General features: G+C 47.3%; 5 protein-coding genes across 5 annotated transcripts; 1 reads left to right on the forward strand and 4 right to left on the reverse strand.

The window, feature by feature from the left end:
* Window positions 1-3,902: 3,902 nt before the first annotated feature.
* Window positions 3,903-4,730, reverse strand: AGABI2DRAFT_200834 (hypothetical protein; the record flags this gene model as incomplete). The annotated part of the gene is made up of 1 exon (XM_006458901.1): window positions 3,903-4,730. A coding segment is annotated over one exon (828 nt), but the record flags the coding sequence as incomplete, so codon positions are not given.
* Window positions 4,731-6,160: 1,430 nt separating this feature from the next.
* AGABI2DRAFT_115931 (hypothetical protein) lies at window positions 6,161-6,499 on the reverse strand (the record flags this gene model as incomplete). Its single annotated transcript, XM_006458902.1, has 1 exon — window positions 6,161-6,499. The coding sequence occupies one exon, from the start codon at window positions 6,497-6,499 to the stop codon at window positions 6,161-6,163; it is 339 nt and encodes a 112-aa protein (XP_006458965.1).
* Window positions 6,500-7,775: 1,276 nt separating this feature from the next.
* Window positions 7,776-11,101, reverse strand: AGABI2DRAFT_177088 (hypothetical protein; the record flags this gene model as incomplete). Its single annotated transcript, XM_006458903.1, has 9 exons — window positions 10,508-11,101; window positions 10,360-10,447; window positions 8,850-10,308; window positions 8,699-8,732; window positions 8,488-8,646; window positions 8,308-8,437; window positions 8,137-8,163; window positions 7,939-7,964; window positions 7,776-7,814 (listed from the first exon to the last, which is right to left on the reverse strand). The coding sequence occupies exons 1-9, from the start codon at window positions 11,054-11,056 to the stop codon at window positions 7,776-7,778; spliced, it is 2,511 nt and encodes an 836-aa protein (XP_006458966.1). The 5' UTR covers window positions 11,057-11,101.
* Window positions 11,102-14,245: 3,144 nt separating this feature from the next.
* On the reverse strand, window positions 14,246-14,975 carry AGABI2DRAFT_191061 (hypothetical protein; the record flags this gene model as incomplete). The annotated part of the gene is made up of 1 exon (XM_006458904.1): window positions 14,246-14,975. A coding segment is annotated over one exon (728 nt), but the record flags the coding sequence as incomplete, so codon positions are not given.
* Window positions 14,976-17,418: 2,443 nt separating this feature from the next.
* AGABI2DRAFT_65328 (hypothetical protein) lies at window positions 17,419-18,180 on the forward strand (the record flags this gene model as incomplete). The annotated part of the gene is made up of 1 exon (XM_006458905.1): window positions 17,419-18,180. A coding segment is annotated over one exon (762 nt), but the record flags the coding sequence as incomplete, so codon positions are not given.
* Window positions 18,181-18,727: the final 547 nt, after the last annotated feature.

Below are 18,727 nucleotides of genomic sequence, written 5' to 3' on the forward strand. Positions count from 1 at the left end.
GATGGGCCTTATATCTATCTAGATTCAATTTCGAATTAAAATTCCGCCCAGGAAAGACCATGGGGAAGGCAGACGCATTGAGCAGAAGACCTGACTTTGAACAAGGAACAAAGGACGATAACAAGGATCAAACCCTGTTAAAACCAGAGTATTTCGCAATCCGAGCAATGGAAGAGGGTCATATGTTAATCAATGCGGAGGAAGAGGAAATATTGGAAGAAATCAGAAAATCAGAAGCAAAAGAAGATGACGTAGTGAAAGCGGTGGAAGAGATGAAGCGAGCAAAAGTAAAGTCGCTAAGAGGAGACGAGTGGAAGCTGGAAGAAGGATTGGTGCTGAAAGAAGGAAAAGTCTATGTGCCGAAAGACGAGACGTTGAGGACTAAAATCATTCGACTACATCACGATACCCCCATTGCTGGACACGGAGGACAATGGAAGACAGTAGAAATGGTGACGCGCAATTACTGGTGGCCAGGCGTCACTAAGCAAGTCCAGAAGTACGTAGAAGGATGCGATCAATGCCAACGAAACAAGAATCGACCAACACCGCCGGCAGGAAAATTAATGCCGAACCCTATTCCCACCAAACCATGGGCCGACGTATCCGTCGACTTCATAGTAAAATTACCAGAATCACAGGGAATGGACTCAATTTTGGTGGTGTGCGATCGATTCAGTAAGATGGCTCATTTTATCCCAACTACGGAAACAACATCAGCGCTAGGACTAGCCAAACTGTTCAGGGATCATGTATGGAAGTTGCACGGGTTACCAGAAACGGTGATCTCAGACAGGGGACCACAATTTGCTGCAGACTTTACCAAGGAGTTGAATAAAATGTTGGGAATTGATACTAGGTTATCTACGGCGTTTCACCCACAAACGGATGGCCAAACCGAGCGAACCAATCAAGAACTAGAACAATATCTCCGATCATTTGTCGATCATAGACAAACTGATTGGCCCGATTGGTTAGCAACAGCGGAGTTTTCCTATAACAATAAAGAACAATCGTCAACAAAGGAAACTCCATTTATGGTCAACGTGGGAAGACACCCAAGAACTGGTTTCGATCTCCGACGACAAGGCAATCACCCGGCAGCAGCAGACTTTGCGGACCGCATGAAACTTCAACACGAAGAAACTCAAGCAGCCCTGAAAAAGGCACAAGACGATATGCGGAGGTATGCGGATAGAAGCAGAGGAGAAGCGGTGAAATACAAAGTGGGGGATAAAGTTCTATTGGCTACCCGGGACCTTCAAATCCAGGGACGACCTACCCGGAAACTGACGGAGAAGTTCATCGGACCATACACCATCAAGAAGATCATTTCCCCCAACGCAGTGGAAATAGATCTCCCCCGATCTATTCGGATTCATCCGGTGGTTAACGTCAGCCGAATAGTACTATATCGAGAACAAGTGGATGGACAAGGAAGTAGACCGGCACCGGCCGTAGAAATAGAAGGAGAACAGGAGTGGGAAGTGGAGAAAATCCTTAACGCCAAATGGCTCCGCGGAAAAAAGCGGTACTTAGTACGATGGAAAGGGTATACGGCAGAAGCAGACTCGTGGGAACCCGAGGAAAACTTGGCTAACGCCAAAGAATTGATTACTGAATTCCACCAACTCTATGGGGAACTCAATAGGATACAGCACGTTCTACGTGACACCGGGTTCCAAGAAAGGGAACTACCTAATCGATTTACAGCCAAGACCTTATTCGGATGGGATGACAAACAGTTTGATGCCGCATATCTTAAGAAGTTGGAACGAAATTGGCGAACGTGGAGGTCTTGAAAGATCGTCTCCGGAGGAGCCGACTTTAAGGAGGGGGTACTGTTAGAACCTTGCCAGAATGTCACGGCGTCACGCTGTCACATCTGTCACATATTTTATTACATAATAATTTCCCTCTGCTGCTACAGTTCGACGGAGGCTAAACTATCGGCATACTGCTAAAATGGCGCAAGCTACAGACTTACCTATTGAACTTATCGATCTAATCTTATCTTTCTTACCTCCGAACCATGCGGAGCAAGTACAATAGAGAAGGGCGGCGGCGGCTATAGGAAGAGAAGCAAGACCGGTAGGTTGGAACCTATCGGATCATCGGTGCAGACGGTGTGGGAGGGTATGCTTAGCAATGTGGGACTATGAGGAGCAGAAGGCGTGGGTGATACAGAGATGGGGATACTGGGGGCCACGACAATGGGCAATAGCCGGATTCTTTGTGCTATGTCCATGTGATGCGATGTTAGGTAACTACTTCGGGACGTATTGGTTTGTGTGAGTAGATTACCGGTTTAGGAGTTGTTTGTGCTTGTGGACACTTTTATGGTTTGTTTGGTGCTGTTGACGTTTTTATGATCAATTTACTTTTGTTTACTTACTTCTTACTCCACTCTTCTTTTCTCATGTCAAATGTATAATTAGTTTACTTTCCCATACGTACTTCTTTTCACATGTCAGTATATAAATAAGTTACCTAGGGTAGTTGGTCTGTGCGCCGTAGTCTAGGTATATAAAGTAGGTAGAAACTTGTAGAAGACTCCGTCGAGTTCTCTTAGGTTCACGCCTAATATTACTTTTGTCACTATACTCTTTAGTTCTTGAGTTTAGGTGTGACCTGTGACATCACAGTCACAGTCGCCCTAACAATGGCGCGCAAGGCGTCGCGAGCAGTATAGGCACTCTTTGTAGAGTTTAAGTTGGGCAAGCGCCCAAGCATGATGTTCACGAGCTCTAATCTTGAACCGCGAGATATATGCATATGTCATGTCGCCTCCAGAGTTGTCTATTAGTAGACATCTCTTAAAATGGGTGACCGTGACTCGCCGCTGCGGTAAACCATCCATAACCACTTTTTCATGCTGCGTAGGCTGAGCTTAATAAATTCGACATTTAAGAAGGAAAACTCACTTCGCAGGATGAATTCCATGGTTCAGAATATTTTACACCCATTTCAATAGGGATTGTAAACTGTACATCAATTCTTCCGCAGATTGCAGCATAATTTAATAACCGCAGCGGCACCTCCTTCAACTTGCCAAGCTCGGTGAGTCCAGGACGAAAGTCTTCCTGAAGGACGGTTTCAGCATCGTGGACGGGACAAAACGTACTATTAGAGAAACTTACGAACACAGATTCAAGCAACTTCAAAACTGGGAAACCATGGCGAAATGCAGCGAAACGTGTGGTCAAAAGATGAAAGCAAGACAGGTTCCAATAATTACTTCCCGGGCTAAATCCGTTGCACATATTGACCATTGAAAAACAGTACAACCTGAGCCTTAGCTGATCATCCATGACCCCAAAACGATTATCCCTGGGCCAAGATAGTGTAATGTTGTCACAAAAACCAGGGTCATCTTTCAGACAACCAAGCGGTTCGCACGGGATACCTTCACCATTGGCTATACTATCCAAGTCATCGGGAAACTGCGTGGCGATCCTAAGTGAACACTGAGCCCGGAGTTGATCAGTTTCGTCCTCAATGTTATGAGAAAACCCGGATCGTTTGAAGTCAGATAGGAAGTCGGGAAACGATTTATGAAAAAAAGCAAGACCTTCATCGACAGTATTATCAGGCGCGGGAACCTTGAGAACGGCATGCAGATAAGAAACAGCACCATATGCAGCAGCTTCAGACAATCCCAGGATATTACATGTATGCCGGAAATTTACACGTTCCCAACGATCGTCAAGTCCGGTTGTTAAAAGTAGTTGTCTGGTGTTGATCATGACGTCGGGCGGAATATTATCGAGGATCCTCCGATACAACATATCGAGCAGAGCAAGCGGGTGATCCTTTCTCGACACATCGTCTTTGAAACCTTCATCAATGACCTCGAGTACGTGACAAAGCAGAGTAGCTGGGTCTTGGTAGTGAGACTTGCCAATAAATCGGACCACTGTCGAAGCGTACGCAAATAGCCCCCCAGCAGCAGTAGCAATCTTAGTAAATTCAAGCCCGGAGGGCCACTCGTGTTTATGTCTGAGCGTAGGATATGCCAGCTTGATCTCGTTCAGCTCATCGCGGAGATATGTTTGAACTTCTTCACATGCTTCATCCGAATCTATCTCCACCTCTTCCTTTGTGTACGCTGGTATAACCCTCGCGTTGTCAAAGAATGAAGTTATATGAGGTTCTGGGCGACTGGCAACAAACCAGACGACAGGAGATGCAGAGTAATTGATGCAGAAATCTGAGATCAACCGGAGGATCTCTCGCTGTGTCTTGGGATTGTCGCACTCGTCGAGGCCGTCAATGATGACGACGAATCGCTGTGAAGGATTGAACAGACGTTGGTGGATGAATGGGTCGACAATAAGCTTTTGGAACTGGGCTGGTAGCGATTTGCGAAGGAGAGATGGATCGCGATTGATCGCATTCCGGATGAATTGATAATAACGCTCGTACTTGACGGCCAACTGATAGGCAATGGTCGCGAAGAGTTTTGATCCATCATTACGTCCATCGACGGAAAAAAACACTGAGGCTTCAGCGGGGATTTCCTCGGCAACGATTTGCATGATTGCCGACTTTCCAACTCCAGCAGCGCCTACCACCCAGCGGATCTTTTCTTTACCGTCGCACTGGACAATAAAATTCTTGCATCGTTCGATTATCGCAAGGCGGGTTCCAGGGTGACATCGTGGGGGTGGATGGCGGTCGGAAGAGTCAAACTCTGCACCAATTATTGTATGCTGCAGAAACTCCTTCATAACTGACGGGGGTGGGTATACAATAGATAGACAAATTGAAGGACACTTACAGTTGTCCGAGGGCTTCGAAGTAATACTATTGTCAATAAATGTACTATTTGATATGGAAAAATCACGGGATTCCCTGAACATGCCATTGCCGTAGTACTGTCCAAGGTACAGGTGTCAGAGAGCCGGATTACAGGCCTAAGAGGAAAACTAACGCTTTGACCTCGTTGTGTCGTTTGTACTGGATGTATATGAGGCGGATGCTGATAGATGGCATTGTTCTGGTATGTTGAGTCCGGCTGATGAACAGCAATGGAGGGCTGCATCGGTGCTGGATACTGAGCATTTGTAGCAGGAGCAGGATGATAGGGACGTTGAAAGAACGAGACCTGAGTGACAGGTGCAGGTGGGTGAGGAAACGAGCGGGCGAGATGCGTCGATTGGTCCAGCTGATGGGTAGATGTCGAAGGTATCGCATGTGTGGGTTGAGCGTTCATGGATGGCGGAACAGCGGAATCCGTGGCAGAGTTTACAACAAAAGCGTTGACATGAGTGAGATAATTATTTGAGGAGGATGGTAGAGGTGAACGGCAAGCTGAAGATGCTGGGATGGGGGTGCGGGGGTAGGGAGAATAGCGAGCAGCAGAAGAGTTGTGCGACATGACTGGGGAAACTGTGAATTGGGTTGCCAGCCCTTATAGGCCCTGCCAGTTGTCACAAATAATTTCGCAGGCCTGTCACCCAAAATGCATTCGGCGTTTATTGTGAACCGTAGCCGAACACTCTTACGAACCAACATCTCTGCCAGTGATTCTGAAAGAGAGGAGAGAAAGAGAGTCAGGAATATAACGATACAAGCCTTCCTCTTACCATCATGGAAACTCCCGCAGCGTAAAAGGATGTTTCCGGGCTCGAGAAGATATTCTGTATCAGAAGTTTGCATCGGGATTGGGCTCGTTCATGTCTGCGATGGCCACTGTCATTAGCTGCCGCAAATCCATATTGACACTTCTATTGAAAAAGTGGTCAAGAATAGCGATTCACGGACATTACCAACTCTTATAAACTTACTGGACATTTTCAGCACCCGATCTATCGCCGAGTGATGACGACCATCCACTCGATGCCTCGCTTTAGCCTATCGTTTACCGTGTTCCGGGAAGATATCGTGGAGGCCGGTGCGGGGCGAGAGATTTGAATTCTACTTCGATTATCGTATGCTGCAGAAATCCCTTCATGGAGGACGAAGTTAGCGGTAAGCACAGATGCGCCAAATAAACAACATGAACAAGGCTTACAGTTGTCCTAGCTGACGCCATGGTTAAATGGATGTGCATTCTTTAAACATGCCATCGCCGTAGTACTGTCCGAGGTACAAACGTCAGTTTGTAAGACCAGTTCACATGCCTGAGACGCAGCGCAAACTCACGGTTTGTCCCAGTCTAGTCGATGCTCGTTGTTCCTCCAAAATCTGAAGCGGCAGCCGATGAATAGAGTAATTCTGACTGTCTTGGATCTTGCGGTTCACGCATAATAATGGAAAGCTGCTCGTCGTGACAAGATTTCCGCGCAAATGGGATCCTAGCGTTGATATTTGTAGAGGGAGGAAGAGAAAGAGAGGATGGATAGGGACCCTGAGGAATCAAGAGTTGTGTAAGATGTTCAGGTAAATGGGAAAACGAGCAAGCCAGATACGTCGAGGGTTCCTGCTGCTGAGTAGATGTGGAATGGTGTGTTGTATGGTGGGCTGGGTATCCAGCAATAGAGGGACCAGAAGGCATCCCGCCACGGAGTTCGTAGAGTTATGGAGAAAAGTGGTTGACGCGATGGAGGGGAGAGGTAAGTTGAAGCGGATCGTTCGGCATCAAATCCAGAGTGGATAAACGTGAACAACGAGGAGATGCGGGAACCGGAAAGCGGGGGTGGCGTGCATAACAAGAAGTACGCAACGATGAAAATTTAGATGAGTCGTGCGACATGCCCTAGGGATTTGAGCATCGAGTCTTCCAGCTCTTATACCTCTTGCCACAGCCATGGTTCAAAGCAAGGCATCCCACTCGTTTACCGCAACCTGAAGCACCATCTCATGGTCCACCAAAGACCATTATCCGCATAAGTTCGTCGTTCATCATCTATAACCCATCGTCGTAGATCAAATCTGATATGGCGACATCAACCTCCGACTTCCGGATTGCTGCAAAAGTGATGCACTCACCAAGCATAGCCCACCCCAAGTCAAGCAGCATGAAATGAAAGAGCTTATGCCACCTGGTGGCAAAATCCAAGCGACATAGACGTTTAATTTCAAGCCACGTGATAGCTCGAATCGAAGAAGCAAAGGGTTAAAGAGGGAAGTCGAGTAAAAATAGACTACGCGAAAAGGCTTGGCTCGCTGAGGTACCTGAAGTGACGAATGAAAGAAGGTAGCAACAGATATCGAAGAAGATGGAATGTTCGGCGGGTGAAAGAGGAATTATCTATACTAATGCGGATATAGGAAAAGAAGAACAAACACTCAAAGGATTTGGGAACGAGTTTCAATTGGATTTAACGGAAGATGTCGTCCATTTCACCTTCTTTAACTCGAATTTCGACTACTTCGACTTCCTACTCAGTGGACAAAGGATGCTGGGCAGGTAGCGGAGATGAACTGCCAAGAGATGCTGAAGCAGGAGAGCAGGAGTAGGGAGAGTAACGCCTACAGAGAATTTGGACGGCATGTCTGAAAGTAAACGAGAGTGGTGGGCTAGCGGTGCTGTTGACTTTGATTTCGCAGGCCTGTCGCCCAGAATACACCGGGCACATGGTGTTAACATTGTCACAACGACAGCCAGCCCTAGTGTCATATCTCTCTATCGAAAGTTCTAGCATTACTGAGGACGTTGGAGAACTCGGACAGAAGGTACGGAAGGGTTGTTATCGAATCCGGATGGCATAACATAGATGGAAGCCGTGTAAGTTGACTTCGTACTCCATTGCGAGATACAGATGCCAAGTAGTGAATGAGAACAGAATCAAGAACAATGAAGCATTCAGGTGAGATTTGTTTTGTGACCTTCACGGAGGGCTTTTTGGATTGACGGTAAGATGGTTGCGCTGAAGAATCGTGACAGTGTTGAGAAAGATGAAGGCAGACATACGGATTCCAGTATGAAAGGAACTTAAGTGTCAGCGCGCTGAATGCGCCAGGGCAAGGGACACAAACCTGAAAGAGACTCACATTTATGTCCTGCCCATGTATAAGTACTAGTAAACATGTCATTCGTAGAAGACAAAGATATTATTTTTATGATAATATGCAACTAAAAACTACAACATAAGCTGGTTGCGACAAAGTACTAGGGGCATCAGTTCCACGATTAATTGATATCAGACGGACGACCGGAATGAAAAAACCGGTATCTCCACTCCGACACACCATCCTCTGGATCAACAAAGGAGAGTTCTACATAAGACAATTCAGTTGAGTCAACGAAAACAGTAGCAACTTGATCCGGATGATCGATGAAACAATGGGCTAGGCGCCGCGAGCAGTATAGACATTCAGGGGCGGAACGAGTGTCCAAGACTGCTAAGTGAGAATCTTTACCAACTTCGATATTGAACCAGGTAATATCGACATGTGCCATGTCGTCTCCAGAGTTATCTACTAGCCGTCTCCTAAAATCAGTGGCCCAGATTCGCTGTTGTGGTAAACCGTCTATATCCTCTTTTACATGCTGCATAGGCTGATCTTTAATGAATTCGACGATTAAGAACTAAAACTCACTTTGCAAGACGGATTCCAGCAGCCAAACTCTTTGACATCCGTTCCAATAGGACTTGTAAACCAAATATCAATGCTCCCAAAGATGGCAGCATAATCTAATGTCCTAAGCGGCACCTCCTTCATCTTGCCAAGCGTAGTGAGTTCAGGACGATACTCTTCCTGATAAGTGATTTCAGCATCGGAAACAGCATGGGGCCTGGATAAAACTTACGAGCGCATAGTCTCGCAGAATATAAATTGGAAACCTGCAGCCAGGCACATTGAAACGAGTGGTCAAAACATGAAAGATGGAAAAGCTCGAATAAGGATAGTTATGACTGAAGGTAAAGTCGTAACAAATATCAATCATTGAACGGCAGTACAATGTGAGCCTTAGTTCATCATCCGAAACCCGGAAACGTTCATCACTGGGCCAAGATAGCGAAATGTTGTCACAAAAACCAAGGCAACCTCTCAGACAACCAAAGTGACCAAGCTCGATTTTCCTACTGTCCACAAAGTCATCGGAAACCTGCGTGACAATCCCAAGTGAACACTGAGTCAGGAGTTGGTTAGATTCATGCTCAGCATCAGGAGAAAAACCGGATCGTTCGAAGTCGAATAGGAAGTCACGAAATGATTTGTGGAAAAACTCGACATCTTCAACATCAGCTTTGTCGGGTGCCAGGACATTGAGAACAGCATGTAGATAAGAAATGGCACTATAGGCGGCAGCTTCAGACAATCCCAGCATATTACAATTATACCGGAATTTGCCTGGTTGAAGAGAGCCTCCCGTCGATGGGATTGCTCTATGCCACAAGGTTGTTAGGAGTAGTTTTCTGGTGGTGATCATGACATCGGGGGGAATGCTGTCGAGGATCCTCTGATACAACGCATCAAGCAGAGCCATCGGGTGGTCCCCGCCCAACGCACCATGCTTTGAACCAGCACCAATGACCTCGAGTACGTGACAGAGCAGAGTAGCTGGGTCTCGGTAGTGAGAGTTGCCGATATATCGGACGACTGTCGAAGCGTATGCAAATAGCCCACCAGCAGCTTTGGCAATCTTGGTGAATTCAAGCCCGGAGGGCCACTCGCGTTTATGTCTGAGTGTAGGATATGCCAGCTTGACCTCGTTCAGCTCGTCACGGAGATACCGTTGAACCCCTTTACACGCTTCATCTGAATCGACGGCAATTTCTTCCTTCGTGTACGCTGGTGTAACCCTAGCGCTGTCAAAGAATGAAGTTATGTGAGGTTCTGGGCGACTGGCAACAAACCAGACATAAGGAGATGCAGTGTATTTGATGCAGAAATCTGAGATCAACCGGAGGATCTCTCGCTGCGTCTTGGGGTTGTCGCACTCGTCGAGGCCATCAATGATGATGACGAATCGCTGTGAGGGATTGAACACATGCCGGTGGATGAATGGGTCGACAATGAACTTTTGGAACTGGGCTGGTAGCGATTTGTGAAGGAGAGATGGATCGCGGTCGATCGCGTTCCAGATGAATTGACGATAGGGTTCATGCTTGGTAGCCAACTGATAGGCAATGGTCGTGAAGATTCTTGCTCCGTCTTTACGTCCATTGACGGAAAAGAAGACTGAGGCATCAGCGGGAGTTTCCTCGGCAACGATTTGCATAATTGCCGACTTTCCAACTCCAGCGCCACCAACCACCCAGTGCATCTTTTCTTTGCCGTCGCACTGGACAATGAAATTCTTGCATCGTTCTATTATCGCAAGCCGGGTCCCAGGATGACACTTTGGGGGCGGATGGCGGTCGGAAGAGTCAAACTCTGCCCCAATTATGGTATGCTGTAGAAACTTATTCATGACTGGCAAAGATCAATATACGAGCGATGCATAGAAATGTGAACAGGACTTACAATTATCCGAGGTATTACTATTGTCGATAAATGTACTGTTTGTTACAGTAAAATCACGGGGATTCTTGAACATGCCATCACCGTAGTACTGTCCGTGGTCCAGATGTCAGTTTCGATTGCCATTCACATCCCTAAGAGGAGAACTGACTGTTTGTCCCTGTTGGGTCACCACTTGCTCTGGCTGAGTAGTATGAAGCTGATGATGATGCTGATGGATAGCATAGTTCTGGTATGTCGAGTCCGGCTGATGAATAGAGATGGGAGGCTGCACAGGTTGAAAATTCGTCTGTGAGTGAATTGGTGCTAGGTACCGAGTATTCGTAGCAGGAGCAGGATGATAGGGATGTTGGAAGGATAAGATCTGTGCGAGATGTGCAGGTGGGTGAGGAAACGAGTTGGTCTGATGGGTCGAGTGGCCCAGCTGATGTGTAGATGCAGAAGGCATCGCGTATGTTGGTTGAGAATTCAGGGATGACGGAACAGCGGAATATCCTGTGGCAGAGTTCATGGTGGGGAGATAATAGGCGTGTGCAGGAGAGAGGTAGTTATCTGGCGACGATCTTTCTGCATCATGGCCCGACAAAGGAGCTGATGGTCGAGGTAAACGGCGAGAAGATGCTGGAGTAGGGGAGTGGGAGTAGGGATCATAGCGAGGAGAAGAGCGAGACGAGCGGGCTGCAGAAGAGTTGTGCGACATGGCTGGGGGAATCCAAAGTCGAGCCAGCCCTTATATTAGGCCTTGCGGTTGCCATGAGGCGACCAGCGCTCTTGCTTTTGGGCGTCTGTTGTGAATGGTGTATGGTAGCGTAAGTTCTTTGCAGCATATGGGTTAGGGGCCTCGAAAGCCGGAAATCTGTGTTCACTATGCCAATACTTTTGGGCTAGGACAAACAAGAGCAAACTGCCGTACGGGATATGCGCCTCGCTTTCTCAACGCTCGGTACTACAGTAGATAGGCATATGTATCATACAATACTTCCCCCCAGCTCTCAGTGATTTGGGTCGCATACCAAGTTCTCTCAAAAATGGCACTCATAAAAAATTTGTTTTGTAAGAGTTCAAGTCTCTTTACTCGTAAAATAGAGCTGTAGTCGTAGTTTAAGAAAACATCACTTTAATTATTTTAATCATGTTTTTGAGTTATTTTCGCGTACTTTCTGCCCGGCTCTCGTCTCTTGTGGCTCTCGTCTCTGCGTCACCCTTCTAATCACTCTCACTCCCACCTCTTCTCCGAGTCGTTCTCCTTAGTAAAAACCTATTTTTCATATACTCTCCCTCCCCAGTTTGAAGTCTTAAAGTTACTTTGTCGATTTCAGTTGATAGGCAAAACTCGCATTCTTAGTGAGTTGACTACCTTCAGACTTAAGCCGTCTCAATGTTACCACATACGTGGTAGCGAATAGGTTACAGAGGCCTAAGCTTTCACATCAAAGGGAGACACGGGTGGCGGCACGAATAAATAAAGCTAACGTTCTTATTCCAAAATTTCCGATTTATACAATAGGAAACGTCGTTCGAATTGGGACCTTCTAATTCTTATCGAGACTTGTCCATGGTGTACTCCATAGTCATCTTTTGTTGAGATATCGGATACATACTATCATTCACATCGCCAAAGATTATAAAAGGCGAGGAATGAGAAGCGTCATGAGAGAAAAATCGAATCTCAAGGTTCAATGAAATCGGAAACCATGAATACCAGTCGTAAAAATTCATGCTTTACTGGTTTCATTATATCCTCTAACTCACTCCCCACAAATTGCGCTATGAATGTCTCGGCAAGTCTTCGATCCTCAGATGATGATGAGTGTCAGAAGAAACTTTGGATGAGCATTGAGATCCACCAACAGAGAAAAAACGCCAATTCATAAACGAAAACATTTATCATTGAACCATACGGCTAACCTTCCTAACCAAATCCCGCGAAAACTCCTCGTCGAATGTTCCCGATAATCCGCTAGCAATTGGCCTTATCATCACAGAAGACTATAAGGAATTAGGAGAGAAGGTACGGAACTGTTGTCGTCGGTTCCGGATGGGAAAAAAAAAGTTGGAAGCCGTGCAGGTTGAATTCGTAGTCCATTGCGAGACGATGATAATGACCTCAGATGCCAAATAGTGAAGTAGAACAGAATGAAGGACAATCTGAAGGATAAATGCTCTAAGTGATTGTGTTCAGGTATCGGAGCCGAGGGTCAGCCTAAATCCACTTGAGTCAAAAAGGAACGGGCGAGGCAAGACTCCGACGCGTACTTCGGATTGTTCCAATATTTCAACGACCTGCTTAAGGACGAGAGCTTGTATCCCACTATGCGAAATATCGTCTGCAGAAGACATATTATTATGATAAACGCATAAATGAATTACAACTTAAACTGTCGCGACAAAGTGCTAGGGTATCAGTTCCACAATTAATTAATATCCAGACGGACGACCGGAATGTAAAAATCGGTATCTCCACTCCGACACACCATCGTCTGGATCAACAAAGGAAAATTCTACATAAGACAATTCAGTCGAGTCGACGAAAACAGTAGCAACTTGATCTGGATGGTCGATGAAATGACGGGCTAGGCGCTGCGAGCAGTATAGGCACTCCCTGATTCTATCGTGGGCGATTTTCCGATGAGAATCTTTACTGACGAAGATTTTGAACCGGGGAATATCGGCACATGCCATGTTGTCTCCAGTATCACTTGCTAGCCATCTTTTTAAATTAGTGGCCCAGACTCGCTGTCGTGGTAAACCGGCTATATCCTCTTTTACATGCTACACAGACTGAGCTTAAATGAACTCAATAATTAAGAACTAAAACTCACTTTGCAAGACGGATTCCAGCGGTCAAAATCTTTGGCATCACCGGTTCCAATAGGGCTTGTAAATTGAATTCCAATCATTCCACAGATTGCAGCATAATCTAATGACCGGAGCGGTACCTCCTTCAGCTTGCCAAGCTCAGTGAGTTCAGCACGAAACTCTTCCTGTTGAGTGATTTCAGCATTGGAAATGGCATGGAGCCCGGAGAAAACTTACGAACGCAGAGTCTCGCAGAAAATAAAGGGGAAAAGAGATGCCAGGCGCATTGAAACGAGTGGTCAAAGCATGAAAGAAGGATATGCTCGAGTAGTTACGATTCAAGTTAAAGTTATAACATATATTGGCCATTGAATCGCAGTACAACGTGAGCCTTAGCTCATCATCCGGGACCCGAAAACGCTCATCACCGGGCCAAGATAGCGAAATGTTGTCACAAAAACCAATGCAACCTCTCAGACCACCATACCAACCGATGTGGAGCCCTTTTCCACTGTCAATAAAGTCATCGGAAACATGCTCGACGATTCTGAGTGCACACTGAGCCCGGAGTTGATTAGTTTCATCTTGAACGTTACGAGAAAACCTGGATCGTTTGAAGTCGAGTAGGAAGTCGGGAAATGATTTGTGGAAAAACTCGAGTTTTTCATTGCCAGTGTTGTCAGGCGCGGGAACCTTGTGAACGGCATGCAGATAAGAAACGGCATCATATGCGGCAGCTTCAGACAATCCCAGTCTATTACACATATACCGGAAATCATCATCTTCCCAACCATGGTCAATGGTTGTTAGGAGTAGTTTTCTGGTGTTGACCATGACATCGGGCGGAATGTTGGAGAGGATCCTCCGATACAATGCATCGAGCAGAGCCATCGGGTGATCCTTTCTCGACACATCGTCGTTGAAACCTTCATCAATGACCTCGAGTACACGACGGAGCTGAGAAGCAGGGTCTCGGTAGTGAGAGTCGCCAATATATCGGACGACTGTCGAAGCGTATGCAAACAGTCCACCAGCAGCAGTAGCAATCTTGGTGAATTCAAGCCCGGAGGGCCAATCGCGTTTGTGTCTGAGTGTAGGATATGCCAGCTTGACGTCGTTCAGCTCATCGCGGAGATATTGTTCAACATCTTTACATGCTTCATCCGAATCTATCTCCACCTCTTCCTTTGTGTACGCTGGTGTAATCCTCGCGTTGTCAAAGAATGAAGTTATATGAGGTTCTGGGCGACTGGCAACAAACCAGACGACAGGTGATGCAGAGTATTTGATGCAAAAATCTGAGATCAACCCGAGGATCTCTCGCTGTGTCTTGGAATCGTCGCACTCGTCGAGGCCGTCAATAATGATGACGAACCGCTGTGAAGGATTGAGAAGATGTTGGTGGATGAATGGGTCGACAATGAACTTTCGAAACTGGGCTGGTAGCGATTTGCGAAGGAGAGATGGATCGCGGTTGATTGCATTCCGGATGAAATGTTGATAAGGCTCGTACTTGACGGCCAACTGATAGGCAATGGTCGCGAAGAATTTTGTTCCGTCATTGCGTCCATTGACCGAAAAAAAGACTGAGGCATCAGCGGGGATTTCCTCGGCAACGATCTGCATAATAGCCGACTTTCCAACTCCAGCGCCGCCAACCACCCAGCGCATTTTTTCTTTGCCGCCGTCCTGGTCGACGAAATTCTTGCATCGTTCTATTATCGCAAGCCGGGTCCCGGGGTGACATCGTGGGGGCGGATGGCGGTCGGAAGAGTCAAATTCTGCACCAATTATTGTATGCTGTAGAAACTTATCCATGACTGGCAAAGATCAATATACGAGTGATGCATAGAAACGTGGACAGGACTTACAGTTATCCGAGGTGTTACTATTGTCGATAAATGTACTGTTTGTTACAGAAAAATCACGAGGATTCTTGAACATGCCATTGCCGTAGTACTGTTCGTGGTCCAGATGTCAGTTTCGGATGCCATTTCACAGCCCTAAGAAGAACTGACCGCTTGTCCCTGTTGGGACACCACTTGCTCTGGCTGAGGATGGATAGCATAGTTCTGGTATGTCGAGTCTGGCTGACGAACAGTGATGGAAGGCTGTGCAGGTTGAAATTTCGTCGGTGGGTGAATTGGTGCTAAATACCAAGTATTCGTAGCAGAAGCAGGATGATAGGGGCCTTGAGAAAACGGAGCCTGCACGAGAGGTGCTGCCGGAGTTGAATGAAACAAGTTGGTCTGATGAGTCGAGTGGTCCAGCTGATGGGTAGATGTAGAAGGCAACGCATACGTGGGTTGAAAATTCAAGGATGGCGGAACAGCGGAATTGCCTGTGACAGACTTTATAACGCCGGGATGATAGGCGTGCGCGGGAGAGAGGTAGTTATCTGACGATGACGGTCCTCCTGCACCATGGCCCGACAAAAGGGCGGATATTGGAGGTAAACGGCAAGCTGAAGATGCTGAGGTAGGGGAGCGGGAGTAGGGAGAATAACGAGGAGGAAGGCGAGACGAACGAGCTGCAGATGAGTTGTGCGACATGGCTGGGGGGGGATGCAAGTCGAGTTAACCAACCCCTGTAGGCATTGCCACAGCCACAACGCGAACAATGCTGTTAATCTTGAATGATTTCGCAGGCCTGTCAACCCAAAATACATTCAGCATTTCTTGCGAACCGCCGCCGGAAGCCCCTACAAATCAAGTTCCTCGTCAGTGCTTCTAGGAGGGAACGAGAGAGGAGAGAAGCAGAAACATAATGATACAAACCTTCGTCTTCGCAGAGCAAAAACTCACGCAGTGTAGACGGATGTTTTCGAGAGGTAGGTTGAAGCGGATCCTCGAGTCTTCCAGCTCTTATGCTTCTTGCCACAGCCATGGTTCCAAAGCAAGGCATCCCACTCGTTTACCGTAACCTGAAGCGCCACCATCTCAAGGTCCATTAAAAGACTTGACACATTCGCCGCAGAAGTTCATCGTTCAACATTCATCGTCGTAGATCAAATCTGATGCTTTTCATAGGCGACATCAACCTCCGACGTCCGAGTTGATGCGAAAGTGATGCACTCACCGAGCACGGCCCATCCCAAGTCGAGCAGCATGATAGACTATATAGCACCTGGTGACAAAATTCAGTTATGCAAAGTGGGATGATACAAGAGAGCGTACCATGAATTCAAGCGACACAAACGTTCACTTCCAAGCCACGTGATATCTCGAGGGTTCCAAGAAGTTGACCACCGAGAGGGTACTTATCCGATAGATGTCGTGCGTAAAAGAAATTCTAAGCCACTCAAACACAGAGGGGAGAGACCTTTATTAGGATTTAAAGCTTGCTTTACAAGAGGCCAATGAACGTGGCAAGTGACGAGTTACATGGGCTGGCTAGCCCCGAGTCGCAAACATGGGTTAGTAGTGTGAGGGCGGCACCTCAGTCTCAGCACGTGTAGGTGTCAGTGATTCCCCGGTTAGGGACACACACGACGTGTTTGCCTCAACGACATATGCGGGTTGCTATACCCAACGTCGTTTACTCAGGTTGTTATCATTAACAACTTTGCTTATCGGGGCCAGCCGCCTTCACTGTGGAGCATTCCCTTCGCTTTCGACACAGATGAAACTTTTTTTGTCTTACTCTCTTCTTTTGCTCCTGCATCCATTTCGATACTCGTGTCAACGTATCTACATACTTTTCGCTATAACAGAACTACGTTCCATCAAAATATCTTCAATGCCAGGAGATGAAGTTCATTCCTTCGGATCTACCCAAATCGGACCTGCCGAGAGGCCGGAAGGAAGCCACGCACCGCAAGAGTCTAGCGGATCGACTGGTCTCGCCGGAACGGCTACCATTGATACAACGTCTCAGCAGTCCCATGGAGGAGGGAACATCAATGATGTGCGAAGAGAGCTCGAACGATTGTGCCACGAGTACTTGGCCGGAAAACTCACTCGAGCGGAGGTTGTCTTGGACGGCTCCATCAGGATCGAGAGTGGAGAGTTCGACGCCAAAGCCAAGCAGGAGCTACACAAACATTTACTCGACATCACAGATAAGGGGAAGGGAGTCGATAGCGTAGGGACCAGAAGCGAAAACCGGATCCGAGGAGGATTCCTGGAACGGCTCTTCGAGTCAGGATCCCGAGAAGGAAGCGCTGGCCGAGATGGTGAGGGAGATGAGCGAGAGAGAGAATTTGTTATTCGAAAGGATGGAGAATCTGGAGAGGCAGGTGAACGAGGAGAGAAGAGAGTCAGAGAAGAGGACCTACCCTGGTTCACTAGCATCCAAAACTCCAAGTCCCGTCTTACCGAGGACATGCACAAAACCCGGAACCTCCTCAGGAAGTACCGAGATGACGTCGAGATGGTCGTCCAGTCAATCCAGGCTGCACCCGACGGGCCGGTCAACTTCCCAACAGCAGAATGGAAAAACGTCCTCAGAGGAAAACCTGTCAACCTCAACTCAGTCTTCGGAAGTCTCCACACTCTTAAACCTGTGTCGGAGAGCATTGGACGCCTGGGACCGTTCGAAATCAGAAGTGAAGCCGGAGAACCCTCAAAGAGGATTGAAACGGCAGCCCAGTGGATTTCCGCCTGGGATGAAACCGTCCAAGCGACAGAAACCGCATTTCCACATAGAGGGGGAGAACTTAGAGAGTATGGAAGGATCATACGAAGGCTCTTTGACTCCATCGCCGTCATCTACCACAAAAGGGTTTTCCTCTATGACGAAGCCGTCCGAAGCAGCGTCAGGGGGGGGGAAAGCCTATCACTCACCAACGACGGTGCATTTCGACACCTCTACACCGCATACATCTTACCCATTGGGGCGGAAGTTCAAGCCGCAGGAAAGTTCCAAGGAAGGGACAGAGGCGAGCAGATTTGTCGAAGCTTCAATGGGAAAGGGTGCACCCGCCGAGTTTGCAAATTCAAACACTGTTGTTCCGACTGCGGAGATACTCGACATGGAGGGGTGGAATGTCCTAAACGAAAGTCGGGAAACGATAATAAAGCCTAGGTTTTTGAGATTTAATTGTTGGGACGTACGAGGAAAGCCTTTGCCACGAGTGGTCACTTGGTCGTTGTCTGCCGATCCATTGCCACGCGCTCCCTCTCTCCCACCAGGCCATTGTATCAGTATGCTATTAAAAGGGCGTCCCGATCTGTTCAAAATTATCACGCCAGTTAATGTATCTGCTTTTCGTTCGTATCTCAAAGACCATCCAAATCAAGCTTTCTGCGAGTCGGTGTGTCGTGGGCTGGAAATAGGGTTTTGGCCATGGGCAAACGTTGAGAAGGAAGGTTATCCGGAGACTCATGATGAGAGAAGAGATCCGCCACGTGAGAGGGAGAAGTTGACTTTTATGCGAGATCAGAGAGATATAGAGGTTGAGAAGAGGCGTTTTTCGCATGGATTTGGGAAGGAGTTGCTACCAGGCATGTATGGTGTCCCAACATTCGCCGTTCCAAAGGAAGGGTCTGCGAAGCTTCGTCTCGTAACTGATCAAAGTGCTGGCAAGTATTCGGTTAACAGTATGCAAACTGAACATACCACAGCCTTCCCC

The sequence above is a fragment of the Agaricus bisporus genome, assembly GCF_000300575.1.
Source record: "Agaricus bisporus var. bisporus H97 unplaced genomic scaffold AGABI2scaffold_3, whole genome shotgun sequence".
NCBI classification, from domain to species: domain Eukaryota; kingdom Fungi; phylum Basidiomycota; class Agaricomycetes; order Agaricales; family Agaricaceae; genus Agaricus; species Agaricus bisporus.